The sequence below is a fragment of the Cygnus olor genome, chromosome 3, assembly GCF_009769625.2.
Source record: "Cygnus olor isolate bCygOlo1 chromosome 3, bCygOlo1.pri.v2, whole genome shotgun sequence".
Taxonomy (NCBI): domain Eukaryota; kingdom Metazoa; phylum Chordata; class Aves; order Anseriformes; family Anatidae; genus Cygnus; species Cygnus olor.
Window position 1 is genome coordinate 65,718,846 of NC_049171.1, and position 24,435 is coordinate 65,743,280.

At 39.2% G+C, this 24,435-nt stretch overlaps 1 protein-coding gene across 8 annotated transcripts in view; it reads right to left on the minus strand.

Moving 5' to 3' along the window:
* Positions 1-24,435, minus strand: part of ARID1B (AT-rich interaction domain 1B) — a 325,904-nt gene that overhangs the window by 239,325 nt on the left and 62,144 nt on the right. For all 8 annotated transcript variants that reach the window (XM_040553589.1, XM_040553591.1, XM_040553588.1 and 5 more), the window contains exon 3: positions 4,956-5,096. In XM_040553589.1, coding sequence (XP_040409523.1) covers positions 4,956-5,096 — 141 coding nt within the window. The remainder of the gene's footprint in view (positions 1-4,955; positions 5,097-24,435) is intronic.

The window sequence follows — 24,435 nt, forward strand, 5'->3', positions numbered from 1 at the left end:
ATGACTTCAGGATAACAGTAACAGGTGTAGAATAAAATCACCATTTTTGTTTAAACAAGAGTGAGACCATAATTATTTTTCAGATCTACTTTATCTGTCAAAAGAGTGATACGGTCCCAACTCGTAAAATTACACATTAAATCTCAAAGGCACGATCCTCTCTCGATATGTACGAACACATGCTACATAAAACAAGAAAATATATAAACATGGCTGTTTAAAAGCCATTTGGAAAGCATAATAACCCAAAATATACATCACACTATCTTAACAAAATAATGTTTAATGATGACAGTTTAAGTTTGCAATTACACGACATTCTTGAGCAAAATATCACTTCTAGTTATGGCAAAAGATTTAAAACTGCAAAAACAACTGAAGCATTTATTCATTTATATGCCATTTCAAGATGAAAAACCCTGCCAAGGGCAACACTCTAGTAGTATAACACACATCTTTGTCTTTTTTCTTTTAAGGAGCAGTAAAGGTAAAAGAAAAAAAAATTAAAACAAGGAGATACCTACATCTACTGGCAGTATCTAATGATCAATGAATCTGCTGCTACTGCAATAAATTTGCTTAAAACAAAGCTCTTCCTTTAATGGTTTTCATTTTTATTTTTATTTTTTTTAACACAGCAGGCTCCTGAATCAAAGAGGGGATGACTGATGCTGGCTTACAATATGGCTCTGTAGTAAACTATGCCAGTATTACTATCAAATCACCCCTTATGAAACTCCCTTCCTACCCACCAAGCAATCAATTTAACAAAGATCTAAACAGCTTACGGTTTAAACATTCAAATAAATTCCGCTTTCCTTCTTCTCCTCTATGCTTATTTGAAGAACGGGAAATCACAAGTCACTGGAACAGACCCAGAAATTATTTTATCCATTTACTTTTATTGACAAGATTGCATATTGAATTCAAGTGAGTCAAGGAAAAGGAGCAACAGTTTCACACATCCATGATACGTGAGAAATGAAGATGAGCACCAATTCCAAGGCACAACACTAGGAGTTACACCTGACTGCAGAAACTCACTCGCATTCTAACAGAGCAAAAATAAAACATCATCTGTATGAAATTTCCTATCAATTTTTGTTCACATAATAAAATACTCCGTAAATCACACTACAGGATTTTATATAAAAGGAAACTGATGGCACAAAAAAGCCCATCACCTATCCAAAATAAACCCTACTTTCAGTTTGATAAACTCCAAAACAAATACACTGGAAAAAGTAGGGAAAATAAGGTATTTACTGAGCAGACCCCCTTCTCCAATCTGGCATCTCTCTTTTATCTGGAAGTAAAACCCATTCAATTACACTCACATCACAAACAATGCAATCATGTAGATGGATTATTTACCCTAAAAACAACATGGAACTTCACCTCACAGCTGCTCCCCTATTACAAGCAAGTTCAGCTTCCAGTCCATCGGGCACAGAATAGGATCCATGGATGCCCGTAGATTTTCAGTAGAAAAACTGATCAAATTGCATAGGACAAACTTATTTATATTTGGGAATCCTTTAACATCAGCTAAGACTTAAGAAAATACAATTCTGAGACTTTTAAAATCAGCTCAGTCAATCTATGTCAACGTATATAAGAAGCTTTGTCCAACATTTTTTTTTTTTTGACAGCAAAAGACAATGAGAAAGATTTTCTCTTCCTTATTTTTTACTCCTCCCTCAGTACCTTCCGCGGCAGATTAATCTTTTGTTTCTCCCTGACTACAACGTGGACTGAAAACAATTATTGTTTACCTATTACTAATTGGGAGAGTTTGTGCCACCCAAACCTCAATAATCATTCACAGTAATTGCATTTTCTATTCAAAATTAATACTTTTTTCTTTTTTTAATTCAAACTGATTTCCCTTGTCCAGAGGGCAGGCAACTATAGTCAGCATTTTCCAACACTGGGAAAGAAAAGAACATCTCTTGTTAAAGCTAATGAGCGTTTGGCCATCATTCAAGGTATCGGATCATGAACCAAGCAAACATTCATATTCTTGAAATGCAGTTTTCTGCTGCAGCAGTAGAATAAAAGGAATATCCTAATACAAGAATGAACCAAATGAATGCCTTCCACGTTACTAGCCTACACACCAATGACAGGTAGTTCCCATCTCTGAAGTCTCAGACCACTGTTGGCTACTCTGAGCATTACTGTCTTTCTTATTTATACCTCCCTTACTAATCTGACTTCACCTGTTGCCACATTTTGGGGGCAGAGACAACCTATTTCTTATGTACTTGTCGAACACTCAGAATAATAATGTACTGATCCATGGCTGGGGCTCCCATGAGATAATTCAATATTATTAGAGCGATCATCTCTTGGTTCACAATCCATCCATGCTCTCCAAGAAAAATACCTGTAAGTCTACAGCGTTCACATGACTCTGGCTAGCCAGCATGCAGCAAAAACATCTTCAGAGGCCAGTGTCTCTTCTTGAGGCTAATATGCTGAAACTATTGACTTTCACATTCCTCAAAGTTGTGACAATTCAATAGTAGGACATGCTAATACCAATTCTGAGTGCAAAACCCAACAAAATCAATATAAAAAAGACAAGAAAATGGTTAATGGAATACAGAAGACATGGATGAAGTTCATTTTCAGGATGAAAAGAAGAGCAAAACTAAGGATGGCAGAACCAGTCTCTGTATAATCGAGATTGTCCCACATTTTCTAATTGCCAGAATCAGATAAACAGGAAATAGTATTTTAATAGAGTGGGGGAGAAAAAATACTCTAACTGGTTAAACAAGTATTATATGACTTCATAGCTTATTTTTAAGTTATATTTAAAATATGTAAAGCCAATATTAAATCAGAGTCACTTAGGTTTTGGAGAGACCTTCAGAGAGAGGTCAGGTAGTCAAGCCTCTGGTTCCAAGCTAGTCTAGCAAGAACAAGGTGCATGGGGATCTTGTCCAGCCAAATTTTGAGCATCTCCAAGGATGGAGATTCCTGTCTCTTTGGCTCAATATTTTAATAGTATTGTTTTTTCTTTTACAGAGTTAAAATCTCCCTTGCCTCAGCCTGTGTCCATTGCCTCTTGTCCTTCCACTGTGCACCTCTGAGAAGAGTTTGGCTGTGCTCTCTCCTACATCCTCCCATTAGGAAGTTGTAAACAGCAGTAAGATCTTCCCTGAGCTTTCTCAGGATCTTCAAAGGAGTAGTTTGTCTATAGCAAGGCTGATATCTTCTACCTGTGAATCTCCCTTTCTTCCTCTATCTCAGTCCTCTTAAGGCCATAATATATGGGAGGCTTTACTCTCATTTTGCCTTTACCCTCCTTCTATGATACCCTTCACTTCACTGCACAAGCCTTCATTTTACTGGCTATAATAGCAAAAAATTATGTAATTGGAATGCATATCAACAGATAAATCAGTATCTTGCTATTTTATAAGTTCTGTATAGTCAGCAAATTTTGTATACTTTTAAATTAAAATACTCTATCCATTCAACTGACAATATTTAAAATATGATGAGCTGTCCAAGGCAGGAAAATACATTTCAGTTTCACAAACTGTGATGTGTAAACACTGTGTTTCTTCTCACTCACAGGATGTATTACTAGGACTTTATCAGCTAAGACTTTATCAAGATGCTCATGAACAGTATTTTCAAGTCATAAAGAATTTAAGTATTCAATGCCAAAGTAAAAAGGAATAAAATTAAGACAACTGCAATATTTAAAGTGAGTTACGTATAATCCAAAAGATGGAAAGGTATGACATTTAAAGGATATCACAGACACAATTAAGAATTCTATTTCATAAACGATCCAGCATTTTAATGAAAAAAAGTTAATTCTCAATCGAATTTTAAAATGTAGATGAAGAAAAATTAACATGTAATTACACAGTGAAATTATCATAGCTTTATTTTAAAATCAAAGGAGAGGAACTTCCTGTATCATTCCTACCTCATGGCATCTTTTGTTAAGTTTATTTTGTACACTATTTTTATTTCAAGCTGAGATTTCTTCTTTGCACGAGCATTATCACAAAATGTTAATCAGCCATGCCTGACAGAATTCCCCAGTGATCCGCAGCAAATGCTGATGCTTTCACTAATACACAGTCTTGAGCAACTTACTTTTGTTAGATTTCCCAGGATGGTGAGCATGCTTTAGCTTCATCCTTCCATTTCCAGATCAGCTCTCCGTGATTAACAGAGCTGAGGCTGCAGACGGACCTTAGCCTACACATTGCAGTTGTATCAGCTATGGACATCCATTTTGTTCAGTATCTACAATCTGAGTGTTTCTCTAGCTCCAGGAAGCAGACCCATATACTACCAGTTCTGATCTTAGTTAAAAATAGAATCATTTAAAATGAATTTTAACAGCTAACACATAAAGCATAATTCAAGAATGGCAGTGGATACTGAATTATGAAGTTTTACTACCTGGATGGGCAAACTGAAAACATTCAAATTAATAGCTGTGATATCAATTATAAAAATAGCTCCTAAGAAGCTCCCTTGGCAAAGCAGCTGCAAAATGCGTTCAACTCATCTATCCTCAAAAATGAAACAACACAAAGAACAAACCAGTGACCATATTAGAGCTCTCAGCATCTGCCTTGTGAGGGGAAAATGTGAAAAACAAGGAAAACCTTCAGCCTCTACTGACATCTGATCAAGCAACTTGGTTGTTTTTAAATGCAGAATGAATAGTTGCTGGGGTACAAATACTGGCCTTATTAAAAAAACAACAACAACAACAACAAAAAAAACTGATATAGAATAAATCCTGAAAGTGTGCGTGCGTGTATTTGTATGTATATGCCCAAAGACTTCTCAGAAGGATGTTGTCTGACTCCGCGTGAGTTTGATTTTGTTTATACCAGTGTTATCTCGAAAAGAGGTCAGGCAGGTTTTGTTTGCCTTGCAGAAAACATTTCGCACTCCGGGACGGCGCTTACCTGCTGGGCCTGGTACCTCTGCTGGGCCTGCGACAGATACTGCGCCTGGGGCGGCAGGTGCTGCGGCTGCTGGTTGTAATACGGTTGCTGGCCCTGCTGGCAGTAGCCGCTCACGCCTTGCTGACCATACTGAGGCGGTATCTGTTAGAAGAGACAAACAGAGCAAATATGTGAGTCGAGACACAGGAGACGTGAAGCTGAGCTCAGTTACACCTGTACTTTAACCAGGCTAGGCGCGATATCCTCAGCTGCAGCCCTGACCCACCTGTTCAACTCTTGTACCCAAGAGTTAACGCAAGCCCTTAGATCCTCTCGCCTGAGCAAGAGGAGCAAGCCGGAGTGCTCTCTGCACAGTTTCCCTTTTCAGGAAGGATTTCTAAGGAAAACTCTATGCTTCTGAACATCATGACCCCATAATGTCCAGTCTTAAAATACAGAGGCAGTTATTTTAAAGTTTGCACTCCATAGGCACACCACTGAGCCAAATCTACAGAGGAATCATTTTGGTACATTGACCCAAAAGCAGAACTGGATAGCACAACTCTAAAATAGACATTGAAAGAGAAATGCCATTTTTCTAGAGCAATAAAATACTAGCTTTTGGTGATTTTTTTAATATTTTTTTTTGCACAAAACCCTCATATTTTTAGCTTTTGTACATACATGTGTGTTTAACATTTAGACAAAAAAAATTAAGGTTCGGCAGGCTTTTGTATTTGTCAAGATCAATCTCTTTCTCCTATCCCCACTAAGATAAATCTTTTTAAGCAAAACGAAAAGCACACAAAAGAGCACAACATAAACTGTTAAAAAGTCCTATTAACAGACAAATCAGCACATGTATCATACACTAAGAAATCTTCCCTGCACACTGAGAATTTAAGTTATAACCACAATCAAGCCCATTACAATTTATCAGATGAATTTTTCTTTTATGGTTTAGGCGTTGAGCCTTGTATCAATAGACATTGACATTTTCATGAGATATTTTAAAAAATAACAGACTTTAAGTAATCTCCTGATATTGCATCTGTATTGCCCCTATTTTAGATACCTGTTCCTCCCCCCCCCCCGACACTGGTATTTATAGCATCTCAGGTGAATGAAATATGCAATATAGGATTTCCCCCCCCATCGAGAATGGATCTCCCATTGGTCCTGCACATCTCTGCCCTAAGCAAACGTCTTGGATACCTGAGTGTGTCTGAAATGCTTTGATCCCGAAATTGTTCCCACCAAGACTCTGATACTCTGATAAATCTGTTTACTCAACATACAAACACATACCTGTTTTACCTAAAGTTAGCTTATGATATTCACTCAACAATACAGTAATATTTACTAGGCAATAATCACAATACAAAGTCAAATTTTAACATATGTTTAGGTGTTTGGGGTTTTTCTGTTTGTGTTTTTTTTGTTTGTTTGTTTTTAAACCATCACACCTTGATTTGTTACTACTACTTCTGCCAGGAGTTGGTAGTCCTAGTTCTTGTGAACTCCTCATGTCAACACTTCAGCCCCACATCTGCACTTGCTCTCCTTGCTTGCACATCAATTTCTCAATTTCCTCCATCACTGGCATTTTTGTATGACCACACTAACTCTTTCTGACAAATACCCTCTTCCTCTGCTGATGTATAAGTGAGCCAGAATGCAAACTGAAAAGGGTTTCACCAGGCAAACAGACAGCTGGAGTGTGGGGCCTGACAGAGGGCCATAAGGTGATTTGCTTGTCAGCTGCAAAGGTCACAAAGCCTGGACTGGTTCCTAGGAAATGTTGAGGAGAAACCTATGCTGCGGTCCATCTGGGTCCCAATAGCATTGGGAAGAGAAGGGAAGAGATGCTTGCAGATAAGTATGGGCTACTGGGAAGAGGGTGAGAGAATCTCAATGCTTGGTTGACACGATGATGACAAAGCAAGAAGTCAAGAAAGCAAGAAGGAACTGGAGCACTTCTGGAATACAGATACTTGTACAGGAGGACAGAGCTCACCTCAACATAGGATCCAGGCTGCTGGTACCTAAGAATCAAGACAGTGGACTTTTAAACTGAAGAGAGGGGTTTAGAAGAACACATGGTTCAAAAGCATGACACTGCTGTTGCAAACAACGACATGGAGATTCCGGGTTACCGAGAAAAGCTGGTCAGAAGAATCAAAGAATGAAGACAGGCACACAGACAGACAGATTGCAGACTAAACAGGGTGACAAGTAGTAAACCCAACAATACATTGCCTTCTACACCAAGAGTGAGAGTAGAAGAGAAACTGGATCACTGGAGCATCAAGCCTCAAACAGAAGCACTAACCGTAGTCCCATGAGAAATCTGGTTAATGGAGGCAACTAGCAGGACACTATTTTGCATCATGCCAGGATACAAATACATAGGGAAGACAGCTGATGACATAGTAATAGCATATACTACAGAGTTTAGAAATGAATTACAACAGAACTCCCCCTCACGAAGCAGTAGAGTTCCAAAAACATGGACTTTGTTCCAAAACCCAAGATCGAGTGCTGGGGCTTCCAGGCACTGCCGGACTGTGGTGACACTGACAGCAGCACACCGAGAGAGATCAGCAAAGGCAGGGCATAAAGGAGCACTGGGAGACTGCAACTGCTTGCACGTAGACTGAGCAAGTGGAACCCAACACAGGAAGCTCTAACAGCCAGCTAGGAGAAATAAAACCTGAGTGGCAGCATCAAAGCTGGTTAACAACCACCACATGGAAAGCACAGAACCGATATTCGCCACCTATTAAGAAAGACTTGAGAAGAGCAAAGGGACATCAACGTGGCTCATAGCAGGTTTCCAGAAGCAAAAAGGCATCCTTCAATAAGCCAGTTGGACACCAAGTCCAAAAGTAGAAAACAAAAAAGAATGTAAACTCTGGCACTTCACATGTAATAAGGCAGGCCAGAAGGAATTGGAGAAACAGCTAGGAAAGCAAATCAAATGAGTAATGAATCATTTCTTCAAGCACATCAGGAGCAGGAGGTCTGCCAGAAAGTCTGAAGTGCCAAGTGATGATCAAGGTATAAGAGGAGATTCAGAGAAAATGAGGACATCACAGAGAAGCTTAATGATTTTTTTTCTTCACTAGTGTGCACTGTGGAAAAATCTTGGGAGGTTCCCATGCTGGAGTCCTTCTTTGTGAGGGACTCAAAGAATGTGCCTGAATATGATGGAACTATTCATGGAACAAACTGACAAATGAACAGTACGAAATGCTCAAGACGATACATCCCAGAGGTCTAAACGAATTCAAGAATGAAATAGCTGAATTATGAATGATGGTATGTAACCTCTAACTCAGAGCTGCCTTGGTATGCGAGAACTGAAATACGTTTTTGGTTGTTTTTTTTTTTTTTTTAAAGAGAGATTTGAGGAATTTAAGACTGTAAAGGACTGATGGCTGTACTGGATAAATGAGTACAAGCAAGAATGAAGATGAGAATTACAAAACATCAACATAGCTTTTGCAAGGGAAAAATCCCTCTTGACTTCTTCGATTTATTAGGAAGGGTCAAACACAAGGTTCTGAGAAATGCTACAAGAATCAAAGGCGTAGAACAGTGTCCACACAAGGAGCATAGCAAGCTAGAACCCTTCAAGTCTGGAAAAGACACCGGGAAATGAGAATATGATAGAAAGCTAACAATCATCATGTCCAACGCAACAACCAGAAGGCATTAAATGAAGCTGGTAGAAGTAATCTTCACAACAAGACACAGGCAGGGTCTCCAGTAGCAGGCGTTTGAAACTCCTTGCCAAACAGTGTTTTGAAAACTGAAAGTTCATGTGGGCTCAAGCAAAGACTGGACAATTTCAGAGAAGATAGATCCTCTGAGGGTCACCAAATATACAGAGCCACATCTGGCTCAGAAAGTCTCTGAGCTGAAAACAGCTGGAGGGTTGAAGAGCACTGGGGGAAGTATCATATGCTTGCTTTGCTCTGACTCTTCTCTAGGCATCCAATTAGAGCTTCTGCTGGAGATGGGATACGGGGCTACATGAAACCTTCATCTGACCCAGTGCGGCCATCCCTGTGTTCTAACTGTCTCTTTGCAATACGTGTTTGTCTCCCTTGAGAAAGCAAGGGAGCTTTGGCCTGCAAGACACCTCGGTAACAAATTAAGTAACCTGAAGAGGCAATAACACCTTTATTGCCAGAAGCTGGGAGATTGCTCCAAGTCCTTAAACGCTACCCCTGCTTCCAGACAGTGGTGCGAAAGAGGGTACTGGGCTCTTCTGACCTTACGTATCAGTTATTTACGTCAGAATTTTCCTCCATGTTCTCTCAACCCAAGCTGTTTAGAGAGGAAAACAAGAAAAAAGCACAAACAAGACCTATCCCCCCCAATAATCCTGACATTACATGTACTTTTAGATGTCATACATACAGTGCAGCGACCCATCACAGCTGCCTTAGTAGAAGGCTCAGTATAATTTCTGTGGCTATTTAAATAAATAACAAACAACAACATGCAAATTAATCCTCCTGCTTTACTGATGTGGATCACAAGATACCGCTTATGGACAAATGTTTATTAAACAGCATATAAAAAAGCTTAATTAAAATCTCCCCAGAACAAAACAAATCTGAAGCCAATTACTTACAATGCCTGGAGTAAATGACCCAAGCATCATCTTTCTTCTTAAGGTAATTGTTCCCTCCCTTTCTCCCTTCCACCCACACTCTTTGTGGCCTACACAACACAGGTGACCAGCGTTTGGGAAACTTCAGCATGCCTGTGGCAGCACATACGTTCTTGGGACAGTACGGCAAGAACAGATCCCAGTTTCAATCTATTTCTAGGCAAGCACAGAAGCTGTAATAATTGCTTCGCCTCCTATCTGACTTGCACAGTACCAACAGCATTATTTGGGGAGAAGTATGACCGACCATCAGTGATTAAGCCACTCTGACTGCAAAGAAAGAAAGGAGGAGAATAAAAGAGGAACAAAATTGGCAGCCAGAATGAAGAGGTGGGAGAAATCCAATTAAACCCATAACTTAGCCCATTATCTTTAATTCTCGCTTGAACAAGGGGTCTTGTGGCAGACATTCTTTGTCCAAGTAAAACCTTGATAGTAATGGAAGTTTTAAGCAATTTTTTGCATGCATAATCCATGACTGATGTCAAAGGAGAAGGATGATTAGACAGCATTACAGTCATTATAATAATTTTTTAAATTAAAATGCAACAGAATTAGCGTGATAGCACAGGTACACTAATAATAACAGCAATATGCAGCTACTACACTCTTTAATCATCCTAATGGGTAGTTCCAGTCAATAATGGAAGAAACTTTACATGTTCCCTAACACAAAAAGCTCTGCCAAGCCACTTTGGGACCTACCTGAACATCTCAGTCACCATGAGATGCTCACAGCAAGGAAAGGGTCCTGGCAACACTGGCTGGCCATTGCTTCTATTAGACTGCATGCAGTCTATTCGGTGCCCAAAAACGTGGACAGATCCTGCATAACTTCACTAGCAGGCAACAGCACAGTTCAGAAGTTTGAACCATACTGTCATAATATAAAAATCCCCAAAAGGGGTGTGTTTGGCCTGATTAGCAGTAAGCCACATTTCTAGAAAGATAACTCCAATGGCAGGGCTGACAGTCAGAGGGAAGGGTGACACTACTTGATGCAATGACCTACTTTGCTGAGAAACAGGGAAATAGATCCAAACATTGTGAAATAAGTACTGTTTTCAGAAAAGTAATCATCAGTAACATTCCACTTTCCTAGCAACTATAACACTGTAATTACATAGAAATTAAAATACAAAATGTATAGTGATTGGAATTCCCCGCGGGGAAAAAAACACCTGGTAATTCACTCGAGGAGTTAAAACAGTACATTCTTGCAGTCAGCAAATGCTATATCCAAATTTAATCCTAATTATTTTAATTTTACAGGGGTAACTTCAATATTAGCTGTAAAGAAAGTTGTCACACAGTTCCCATCAAACCCTCAGAAAATCACCAGTTTTATGTGAAACATTTACTCCTTCAATCTTACACTTCCAAAACCATAACTCCGCCAAAACAAAAGTATTTTCCTCACACATTCAAATCATTCATTTCTCCATACATTTAATTAGAAAATGTTATGGGAAAGTTATCACTCTCTTTCACTTATAAAAATTCAGCTCATATCTAGAACTTTCAAGTTCACATAAGCACAGGTCTTCAGCAGTACCTTTAGCTGCAGTACAGTAAGAGGAAAGCGTAGCATGCTTGCAGCACAGGAAAATCCTTCAGCATACATTCAGTGGCAATAGAGACTGTTATAGCGATTTGAGAAAGGGGACCATGGTATAATAACTATGTCAAACCCCAGTGTGCTCGTGCACATACAGTCCTAACGAAAGCTACAAATCCTTCTCACAATGGCAAAAAAATCTAAAAGGAAATCAAGTAAAAGCTCTGTGTTAACGCCAAGACTATTAATCAGAAGTAAATCAGAAATCCTGATGCTAAGGCATCTTATTCATACATTCTATAAATTCTATTACTACTCATCGCTTACATCTTTGACCTTTTGACAATACACTGGTCACAACGTTCACTTATGTTACTGTCTTTCCTAGACTGCTTGCCTTTACAGTGAAGTGTGAACTTCAAAATCTTATTAAGAGCCTTTAAAATATTAACATTGGGCTCAATGTTGGCCTACCCTGACCCAGGGCCACAAAGGAAAGGGGTAGGAGGCGTGTTTCTATGCCGCAGCACAACAATCCTGATTCCAGAACGTGCAAGGGAGCAGATTTTGCAGAGTCATTAAATGTACGTCTATGTTGAAGACTGCAGTGCAGCACACCGATCTGCAAACTAGCTCAGATACTGGAAGAAGCCTACACCAAAAGCCATGCTAGGCTAATTTGCCTTGCTCTGTCGAAGGGTGAACTAGGTCACGCGTAGATCCACGCTCTTGTAGACAGGATGCTTCTTGTACACAAGCCAGTTCATTTAAAAAGGTAGCTCAAGTATCTCCACAATACGCTGCAGTCTGCAATGCAGTCATCGCCTGTACTACTGTAATGTGCAGGACAGAAAGGACAGGACTTCAAACACGTCTACAGACCCCTTTTCCTGAAAGGGTGCGCAGCAGCATGATTACACTACCTGTCAGAGCAATGTATACGGCATCAAATATGTACCTGTCACGAGGTGCTCTCTATATACTGCCTTTTACTGTAGCTTAAATCAAAGCAACACGAGCTAACCCATTATTAGTACAGGCAATTTTCCTCTCTTTCAAAAAACAGAGAAACTATAAAAAAATAGAATGTAAAAAACTACTAAGATTACATGATTAAAAAACTCTCCAGTCAGAAAATATAGATGTTAAGGTTCCAAAAGTAACATTAACTGAGCCATGTTGCACATATATAGCACCTTCTATTTCTGATTTATGTTGTCAAAGGCATTTCATAAAATATAGAGGATGTGAAATGTGGCTCAGTTAATGTGGCTGCTAGAATCTTATCATTTATGTTTTCTGACTTCTTAGCTATGCAGCCTTCACATCTTATTAACATAGTTTTTTGCATAGACTGTAGTATGGAATAGTACTTATGTTTTATGTATTGACATATTTTTGATGTACTGAGATTTTGAATAAGTTTGCTATTCTTCATGATAAGAGCCAAATAAATAAAGACTACCACCACAAAATAGTCAATCATTTATAAGGAAAAGCAATATCTCTCCTTCCAAAAAAGAACACTTTGATTCCCTTGTCAGAAATTGATGAAAACTACCTCTGCTGTAAATGCTAAATCTATGCCAATATCACAACCACCTCCTACTCCCACCTTCCCCTAAAAACAGCAAACAAACAAAAATAAAAAAAAAAAAATTGCATGTTTTAGATGAGCTAAAATTAGTTTCAAGGGAGAGGTAAACAGCTGAGTCTAAAACAATAGGAAGAAATTTTTCCCACACAAGAGCCTGATATTGCTGATTTGTACACTGCATTACAGTTTGTACTAATGCAACATTTGGTCCTTTTTGTAAAGGAAGAGATGAAAATAAGGTAATTTCTAGTAACAGAATTCCATACTGTCATACCCATCCCCTCAGACCAATACCATAGAGAATATTGAAACTTTGCAGGTTTTTTTTTTCAGAAGAGCTATTTTGATATATTGTATTAAAAATAGAGAGAAATCACAGTGCCTATATATACACACACGCTTAAATGAGTCACATATCTATTCTTATCCTCTGCCTTCCTCTTTTTCCTTTTTCTTTTTTTTTTTTAACAATCAAAACAATTAAAAGGGATCATGTTATCTGCTTAAGTACTTGATTTTCATTTTTCAAACCAATTTAAAAAAAGCACATCGCAACTGCCACAAACAATGCCAGCTCTTCCTGATTCCTATGGTGTCGCCAATGGTTGGTGCTTCATTAAAAAGCATACAAGAAGTCTCATCCCTCACAGCATTAATAGCATGAAATCCACCAATGAAACGACAGCCATCAACTGAAGAAAAATGCAAAAGCTTGTATTTAACCTGACTTGTAATCATTTAAAAAATAATTTATTAAAGGGAATTTATTGTGCATCTACAAATAGACTATGAAACAATCTTAGGTCCCCAAATCTTGTATCTACCATTTATTCTCCAGGGAACAGAGTGCCAACAGTTCTGACCACTATTTCTCATATGATGGTTAAAGAAATTGGTTAAAAAAATACACATGCTAACATTTTTCTTCAGACAAGCTTTGCAGAGCCATTCAAACCTTCTAAAGCAAGGAACACAAATGAGAGGTACGGGTTGAGTCTGAATAGCAGGTAATCTAACTGCATGAGTAATGCTCCATTTTTATGTATTTATACACAGAAAGACTCGCAACACTTAAGTACTGGAGACTCAAAAATCCCTTTCACTCTACATCTCTTCTGGCATACGATCTTGGTAGCTGGAAAAAATGCAAATATTATTATTTAATTGCAGTAGCGGGAAAAGGAAAAATGCACACACACCCTGTTTACCATTGCTTACCCAGTATCTTGCACATCCTTGAGTTTTCTTTCTTTCTTCCAGTCTCTTTCAAGACGGAAGGTGAATGCTTTCTAATTCATTCATACGCTTTTCCGATGATATAAATCTTGATGAATACTGTCCTTACTATATCTAAGTTCAACGGCTTTCAGAGCTAAATCACCTGGGATCATTTACATAGCCCTTCACTATACTTCTTAAAAACAGCAAGAGATGAATATAAAATATTTTCTATGGGGAATGCTGCTGTGTAATCTTCAGCAGCCCATGCCCTTCTTCTCTTCCTACCCAAACTTCCTGAGTTTCGCTAGACTATGGAGTTCCAGAGACCTTCACAATGCATGCACTCTCTCTTTTATGGCTGTTTATCTTCTACGTTCTTATTTATTGCTTTTTCCACACCCCCACCAAGCCCCTGTCCACTTGAGTTCACCTGTGGTGATGGATGTGCTTGCTTATGCATTCTAGTGCCTCACTTTTGATGTTACAGAACTGCAGTTGCCACTCTTCCATCCTCTTGGGGCTCCAAGGCCTTTGAGAAATATGGTGAAAGGAAAAAATGACAGACCCTTTGTGGGAAATTAGCATGCTGGGGTGCCTCTCTCAAGCGCCTGCACACGAACGCATGCAGCATGTGGAATAAAGATGACGAGTTCGAGATCTGGGTGCAGCTGCAGAGCTATGATCCTGCTGGGATTATGGAGACACGGGGGTATGGCTCCCACAGCTGAAGTGGTGCAATGGAGGGATACAGGCTTTTAAAGAACGACAGGATGGGAAGATGAGGAAAAGGAGTGGTCCTTTATATGAAAGAACAGCTAGAATGTATGGAGCTCTATCTGGGGATACATCATGAGGGGTAAAGACTGAAGATCAGACCAGCATGGGCAACAATGGGTGGACATCTGCTGTAGGCCACCTGGCCAGGAAGACACACAGCTAGAAGCAATCCCATGTTCAGAAGCTGCAGTCCTCATTTGGGGGGGGGGGGCTTCAAAAACCCCAGCATTTGCTGGAGGGACAGCACAGCGGGGCATAAGCAATCCAGGAGGTTCCTGTACAGCATCGATGACAATGTCCAGACAACAAGGAGAGGTGCTCTGCTAGACCTCGTCCTCACAAACAAGGAGGAGCTTGTTGGTGATGTGAAGGTTGAAGGCTGCCTTACAATAGTCATAAGACAGTGGAGTTCAGGATCCTGAGAAGATGGAGGAGGACTAAAAAAGAATGATCATAACCCTTCAGGAGACTTCAGGAGAGCTGACTTTGTTCTCCTGAAGAATCTGTTTGGAAGAATCCCATTTGACTGTGGAGGTGAAGAGGGGCCCAAGAAACCTGGTTGACAGGCTGACAAAGTTCAACAACAAGGAAGTGTAAAACCCCACACCTGGGGAGGAATAGCCTCAGGCATCAGTAAACACTGGAGGCCAGTCAGGTGGAAAGCAGCTTTGCAGGAAAGGATCTGGGGGTCCTGGTGGACAACAAGGTGAATATGAACCACTTATGTGCCCCTGGGGCAAAAACTGTGAATGCACTCCCAGGCTGCATTAGAAGGAGTGCTGCCCGCAGGTCAAGGAAGGTCATCCATCTGCTCATCAGTGGTGAGGCCACACCACTTTTGGGCTCCTCAGTACAAGAGAGAGCTACCAGAGAGAGCCCAACAGAAATATTTAAGGGACTGGAGCATCTCTCCTATGAGGAAAGGCTGAGAGCTGGGACTGTTCAGCCTTCAGGTATATAAATACCTGAAGGTAAGGTGCTAAGTAGTCAGAGCCAGGCTCTTTTCAGTGGTGCCCAGTGCCAGGACAAGAGGCAGTGGGCACAAATAAATACAGGAGGTTCTGTCTGAACATTAGGAAACATCTTTTTATTGCACTGGAGCAGGCTGCCCAGAAAGGTTGAGAGTCTCCATCCTCGGAGACACTCAAAAGCCACTGGGACACAGACCCGAGCAACCTGCTCTGAGCGACCCTGCAGGGCAGTTTGACCAGAGATCCCTTCCAGTCTCAACCGTTCCGAGAGTCTGTGACTTAATAATGTCAAGCTGCTCTAAACATACCTCAATTTAGAGTCTTTGTGCAAAGTTAACAGGCAAGGGACACATCCAGTTTCTGTTGATCTCCGACAAGATCTCCACGTTTGGATTAGCTCTGCCTCCTGGGCCAGGCTCTGAACCAGCACAGCAGCAGGTTGGTGTTATGCAAGCAAGTCATTGCCAGTTCTAGTCCTTCATTTTTCTAAGGGATATCACACTTCTAATCACAAAAAACTTGCTATGTACATGCACTAGGAGAGCAGATTTACAGCTCTTTGTGTTCTCATTATGGATTTCAAACCCCAAATAGTGTCCACAGCACAAAAGGTCAACGCAAAAGGAATAGGCGTAACCTCTCACAGCTATCATCTAGTTTCAGCAATTTCTGTGACAAATTTAGTCATTTGTACAGTCCAAACTCGACTAGTTTCCTCTGCTCAAGCAAGATCAAAATCATACTTTTTATCTGGACACTAAAAATTCCCCACAGCAAGGAATTCTGAGACAAACAGAATGATCGGGTGAACCAACTGGAAAAGAGAATTTGATTACGTCTCTACCAGCCCAGCATAACTCTATGCTGGATGATAAATTAACTGCCTGAGATCCAGATCCCATTCCCATAGTACAGTCCCTCAATGCTAACATTCCTACAAAAAAAAAAAAAAAAAAAGCAGCCCTACCCCAAACTCTTCATCTTTAGAACAACATCAGCAATTAAAAAAAAAAAGAAAATATGTAAGTTTTCTCTGTGCTGGCTTCTCTCTCCCTTTCTCTATTCAGAACAGGAGAAAAAAAAAAGTCAGCCTCTTAAAAAAGATCACTTACATAATCGGCCAAACACTACATGTTACAACTATAATATAGTTATGACTTCAAATATTGCTGCAAGTATTTTTAAGAAAAATTTCAAACTCCTCCCTATACTCGCAGAGTTTAGATATTTGAATTATTCCACTTCTCTTATTTAATTTGACCTATTACTTAGCACTGGAAAACATCAAAAGATCCCTGACAGAAACATCAAAGACATCAATCTTATAAATTCATAGTTGAAACCATATAGCACATAATAATTCCTTAAATAATTACATTTTTATTATACTCAGGCTAAGATGATTATTGTAAATTATTCCTCATATTGGTTACCACAAGTAAGTCTTAGAAACATCTGCTAAATATAAGTATCTGAATACTGATAATGCAATTCATGTAACATTATCCTCAAAATAGAACAGAAGAACAAGCAAGCCACTTTATAGTTATAACATCACTCACTAAACATGACCTGTCCTGATTAATTTAAAATAGCCCACTTGAAAACTTATCAAAGTCCAAGACCAATCAAAGACCAAGTTCATTCAGTCAGACTGCCACCCTAATAATTTTTTTGTTGTTCTTGTTAAATTAACCCCAACTCATATATGTGCTTCATCAGACAATCTTTATAATACCTACTATTCTTTCAAGGCATTCAAGAATTTCCACTGTATCTATGCGTGCTCCTTCCCTTTCTTGGAAGCTTAAAACCCCAACAAGTCTGGTCATTTCAGGCTACTGTCTGAATATCTTTTTTTTTTTTTTAAAGCATTCACAAAACAAATTCTTAGACTCAGAGTAAAATGCTTCCTTCTCATTTATGTCCAGACTGAAGTCATATCTATCTGTACGCAAAATTAACACGCAAGTGTATAATTGTAGTTTTATGCTCAAGTGCCCCAATTATGCACTTTAAAACACTTAAAAGGATCTATCAGGAGCATTCAATACTTCCAAACTGTAAAGTCTGTAAGAGTGTCTTCTGTCAAAACAGCTGCATTAAGGGGAAATCTTTCAGTTAAAAACAAAGAAACCAAATCAACTTTGGCTTTTTACTCAAAGACATCCAGATTGTAAGGAACGGTGGGAGCTGTCTGGTTCGGTGTATTTCACCAGAAGTAACAGTCAAGCAGGAAACAGAGTAGTTCATCTTACTTTCGTATAATAAAGGTGTCCCAGGTAGCCTTTGTCTTATACTGCTAAATACAAAAGGGACCCAGACTTTGTTCAGAAAGGTGATTAAGGATGTCTGCGCTGTACAAGTGAGGACCCTACACCTTCCTCATGTCACTCCCAAAATAATCCCAACTTCTCCCTCACCCCACAGTCTTTGAATATTCAGTCCTCTGCATTCTCACTTCTCATTACAGAATACTGCTAAGAGACTCCCTTTTCCAAAAAAGCTGCATGAGGAGACTGTCAATATTTTTTTTTTGTTACATAAATGTATTTCTACACATGTGGTAAAGAAGGGAAATCTATGTTAACTCATCTGAATTTGCACTGAAATGCACTGCAAGCGCTCGCATGATGTGCTACGCTTTTTCCTCCCAGTTTAGTCATTAAAATGTAGTTTCTTCTGTTGTTCAGTTTATTAGAACAATTCTAGTTTTTTGTTTTGTTTTTTTTTTCTTGCTTTTAAACAAATTCACATGGAGATAGAGGAAGATAAGGACGACAACATTATTTAGTTGTTTCCTACGACAAACCCATTATCAAGATCTTAGTAAGAAAGAGGTGGGAAAATTAGAAATGGGAAAAATTGTAAGCATAACAATCTAGACAATTCATTGCATTAAAGAGCAGCATACAAAGAAAAGTGCTTCAGGCTGATTCAAGGACGAATATGGAGTTATGCCATGCAGCAAACACTTTCCTCAATGAAATCAACAAAACATACATGGCAACCTACGGTGAAAAAATGCAATGCTCTGTGCAAATCATTGGAGAGGGGCATGTAATCATTTCTTGCTGACCACCAAGGAGCTGAGGAGAGCCTATTCAGAGGCCTGTCCTCCAAGAGACAGCAAGCACCAGTGAAAATAGCAGTTGCTGTTGCAGTACTTCAGAGGGCCGACAGAGCGCTAAGCTCTTCCAATGGTGTTGGAAAAAGCTCATGTTCTCAGGAGGAAGCCATTCTAAGCTATAGCCCAGGAAACAGGTAGGTGTGAAATGCCCTTGAGCTCCTCACCCACCCCACAGAGTGGGTTCCTGCCCTGGGAATGCGCAGTGCCCACCTCTGCATCCTGGGTCTGGAGAAGGAGGGTGTCTCCTGACAGCAGGCGCCACACAAAGCAGGACTCTCTCTTCTGGGAAGACAGCAGGATACATGCAGTGGGGGGCTGCCCCCCTTTTGTAGAGGGCTTCAGAGGCTGAAGCACCGAGACACCCGGTCTACAGCGCCATGCCAATCTTACTGCAGCTCCAGAGGCCCTGCTGCCTTCTCTCTTCTCCCAGCCTGTCAGCTCCCCATGGCTGGTCCCAAAAATTGTCTGATCCTCTACCAAGCCTTTCTACCACACTGAAATAGCAGAAAGTTAACAAACAGCCTCCTGCTGGCTTAGTGCACAGAAACAACTCAACATAGCCAGATGAGCCCAGAGGCAACAAAAGGAAGTGACACTGCAGCTACCACTTGGGTTGGCTTTGCCAGCTATTGAACTGCAGGGTCCTTGGTTACGGTTTTCCTGGGCTCTCCTCATCCTGTGAATTCAAATCCACCATTTCCACTTTGCTAAAAAGCGCAGCATACACAAGCTAACAGCTCCCAGCTCCCCAGAGGAGTGATACAGGTGTCACAAGAACACTGCAAGCCCAAAGCGAAGCTACAAGAGAAACCTTTCTCCTTGGCTTTCAGGGAGGACATTGGCTTTTCAGGCCTCCTCAGCTCAGACACTGACATCCAGCCATAAAATGTAACCCATTTTATGCAGCAAAGCAGTCACTGCAGCTCTCACCAAGGGTGGCACCCAAGGGGAGGGACACACACACACACACAACTCTCTCTCCTCTCATGCCTTGCAGGAAGCAGAAACAAACAATTAATGCATTCCAGGGACATTTTTATAAGGAAAATAAAGTTGATTTTTTTTTTTTAATGCAAATGGACAATACCTGTTTTGATTAGGTTTTGAATATTACTAGGTCAGTGATCACTGTTGTATGTCGGTAGTTTGATGCTGAAGTCTCCCATTCGGTTTGGCAAGTCTTTCTCTTACTGGCAACAACACTGTTCAGGAATGAGCTTCTAAGTTTAAATTAAGCTCCTGATTTTGCCATTGCATACCTATTTAAAATATTTCAAAAAACAGGCCAATGTTTCTGAACAGCTGTATATACCCTTCAGAGCAGAGAATTCATATGTCCCAAACCATAAGAAGCAAGCTGCATTTTAATTTTAAAAGCAGATATTTTTACTACTTAGCTGTCTCTGAAGTACAAAAATCTGTTTTATTAAGAGAATAAAACTGGGGGGAAAAGCTGAGGAAGAAGCACTGTCTGTTTTGGAGGGAGTACTTACCCATCTGCCCTTCTGGCCAGAGGTTTAATAGATTTCTATTTTTATAAAGGACATAAGGGGAGGGGGCGGCTCCATCAGTTTCCTACAGAAACCCAGCTGCCAAACTGGATGTGCCAAAGGGGAATTTTAGGGAATTTTAAAGAGATAACCTCTGCTGAGACTGCAATGTCAGCTTTGTAACCTCATGACTGGAACATGTGCAGTGAATGCTGGATTGAAAAAGCTGTGCTATGGGAGTTAGAAGAAAGAAAAGGAGAGAACACGGGATCATTACTCTGTGATGAGAAGGGGACTGGAGCTCAAAAACACTTAGTTCACTATGAAAAAATACATCCATAGAGTAAGCTCACTTTGATTTGGGTATTTATTGATAATCTATGCTCCCTGCCATCCTCTCAGACCTAATACAGTCTATGCTGATACCATCGTTTCATTTAACAGTTCGGTTGCAGTGCATTTTAAACAACGCATGGAGCCAAACTGACCTCTGGTTTAAACATTCAGCACAGAAATTGGGGGAAGGGGGAGAGGATCAAGCGGGAAAAAGGAAAGGAATAGGACCACTGGCAAATAAAAACAAAAACAACTAAATCTGTGCTTTTTCACAGTCTAGCCCTTTAGCTTCTACTCAGCTTTTCTTTCATGTCAATAGGTAAAAATAAACTAAATCCCCTCAGTTTAAAATTATCAAGTCTTTCAAAAGCTGCAATTTTAGAGAGAACAGATACAAATAAAAATAAAATATGGCATGTGCTACTATTTACTCACCAAGATCATGGTATTTGAAGAGATTTAGTAAGCTAAAGAATGTGTAAAATATTTGTGACTCAGAAATAGCTGAACAACCACACGAATACCTTCAAAGGTCCATAAAAATACTATTATAAATGAATAGCATTAACAGTCTTAAATGGGTATTAAAAAGGTGAAACTGGAGATTTTCACATATGTGAGATAAATGTATTTTTATACCACATTACAGTAAGGGAAGTCTCTATTGGATAAGACCCCATTACAGAACATTTTTAATGTCAACCTCTTTTTTGTTTTCCATCTCCTCACGTATAGTAGCGTGCTTGCAAAATGTACCCCTTTTACTACATTTAAAATAGATGGGAAAAGATGATGTCATCACATTTCACCTAGAAGGAAAGCAGCAATAAATACACTTTTGCTGTGAAAGCAGGAATGCTTTATGATAAAATATAACAGCTCTTTAAAAAGAAACATTTCAAAGTAACAGGAATGTTGGAAAGGTAAAACAAATTAATAGTCCATGTTGTTAAAAGCAATCTACAAATCTTTATAATCCAATTCTCTCAACAGCTCCGATATGTGGTGAATGTCATTAAATTATCAATCTAAGAAAAGAAGCTGTCTTCAGACTTAAAAGATAGATGCTCTGGTTAGCCTGGAAATTTGGAAATGTTGAGAAAATATTTCTTAATGTTTTGGGATAGTTTTTTCTGTTCGTTTGTTTTGTTTTTAAGGAAGCTGTCAACAGAAGACTCTTAAAAACACCTCAGTTTTGTAACTTCACACTATCAGGTGTGTGCTGCTAGAGATGGCCTCTCAAATGAAACACTTGCAAGTTTCCACAGTGGTTTTTCTTCTTCCTGAGAAGCATTTCGTTGTGGACCTGGCTCACTTGTGAAAAGACAAGCTGATTTAGTGCGGTGTACCTAGACGGTCTCTTCAGAAGAAAAGGAATACAATCAACTAATTAGCACTCAATGCAACCATTCTGTGTATCAGAGGGAAAAAAAGCTAAATAAGCACCGATTTAAAAGCATTGCTTCTTCTACTTTGTTGCTTGTAACTGATCTGAAAATAATCTCGTTTCATCTTCAAGTCAAAAAGAAAACAACTTGTTACACTGAGTGGCTCTTCCACTGGCTTTCTGTAAGAAAAGCTTTGCAAAGTCAGAAGATTTTTGCTCTATCAAAAAAAAAAAAAAAAGTATTTCTATGATGTATTGTAAATCTTTACCTCCCTCAACTGGGAGGTAGGTTTTTATGCCTTTCAAAATTTATTATGTCTGCTTGACTGTGCTTTCCTAAAGATCCCCTTCAGCTTCTGTTCCAACTAGCAAGTGGAAACTCTCTCAAGTGCAGTAATATAAAAGGAGTAGGAAAGAAATTCAGTACATCAACAGGGCAGGCACACAATGTAGTGCAGTGCTTTGCAGAACCCTACAAAGCATATTACAGCTGGATTCATGAAATACATGAATTCAAAGTACTTGCTATATAGGTCTTATAATTTATTAAAGTTTGTATTAGAAATAAAACCATAAAGCAAGTCCCAGTTGAAATGCATAGGTTTCCAAAGAAGCCCTACAAACTCAGCACAACCTACAACCTTTTCTATACATCTTTGCCACCCACATCCTTATTTATTTCCATTACATATTATTCAAGTTGAAGTTCTACAAACTGCTATGCATTTTTAAATTTTAATCATACAAGTGGTGCTGCTGAGCTCAACGGTACCCATAACACTAGCATAACTGGTGATGCACACACAAACGTATGAACTGAGGATTTATACTGCAATATCCTTGGGGCAAGGAATATGGATTTGTCTACATTTCACAAAGAAGCACATGATTCTGGCAGCAAACAGCAAATAAACAAAAATTCCGTTTAAAAATTTTCATAGATCATCAACATGAAAGACAAAGCCACTGTTACTCTACCACCAGCAAGCCCAAAGAGTATAGCAGAAAGCCCAGAAAAAGCTCTGTAGTGAGTCAGATTAAAAGGATCTCCACAGTCCTTTCCTATGATGATGAAGAAGTCAAGAAGTCAGGAACAGTACTATACAAGCTACAATACAATAAATTTACAATTATTTGGAAGACAAAGCAGAAACCGGTTTGTTTGTTTTTTTTCCCTCCCCAGTAGCCATTCCCAAGTGTTTTTCTTTTTGCCTACTTTTGTCAAAAGCAAGGTAATTCCAATAAAATAAAAGCAGACTATACTACTACCATTAAAAAAAAGTTTCCACTACACTAAATACTCCCTCCTTGCATTTTTCCTACTCTTATGTTTATTCATTTAATAAAAGCAGGGGGAAAAATTAGAGGTATTAAAGGGGGGAAAAAATCAATAATTAGTCTGTCAATTTTTCTCTGGTATTTCAGCATATACATTGCAGTAAACATTCCATGCCATTTCTAGCTTTGAACAGTAAGTTCACATGCAGAAAGTGCAGGAAATTCTGTCTTGATAATTTTAATTACTGGGAATATTGTCACGGATTTCTAAACTGAACCAATGACAAGGTACCCAAAGCAAGCAAGATACAGAGAAACAAAAGCCAAAACTACTTCAGCAAAATTATACCTTGCTAATACATTCAGACTGCAGTTTTGTTTGACTACCAAATATTAGTAAGCATATTACTAACTTTTAGAAGACAAATTGATTATTAACATGGCATTTCGACCACAAGCAAAAAAGTAAGGCTACACTACAGCAGAAATTTGATACAAGTTTGGCAGTGGTGATTTTGAGAAACAGCTTTTCAAGTTCATACTAATGAGATATTTTTTTCATGAGCTGAAAATAGTTTTATTCCCTTCCATCAAATAACATTTATGTTTGAGTTATGTATCTGTAACATGTGCCATACCACAAGAAGGAAGACACGAAGCAAAACCATGACCTTACAGACGTGGCTTTATCATCACACAGCACTGCTTTATAAATAATGCCGAAGTAAACAGAATCGGTCTATAAATTAACATTTCTCAATACTGACTGTTAAATACATTGACAGAACTGAGCAGCATTAAAATGCTGCCTATCACAAAAATATCCCTGCTTTTATTTTAAAATATATAAACAAATTTTTATTTTTGTAACCATCAAAGCATTCAGGCAGCTGACTTTTGATTTCATCTGTAAGGAGCACATGTCTATAAATAAAGGAAAAAAAGAAGGGGGGAGGCAGAGGGGAAAAACATGAGCGAGCTTTCAGACTATTGACAAGGCTTATACTCCAGAAAAAAACGCCACGTGAGCCAAGGCATGGCAATACAGCGTTTAGGCACATCTAGGAAAAAA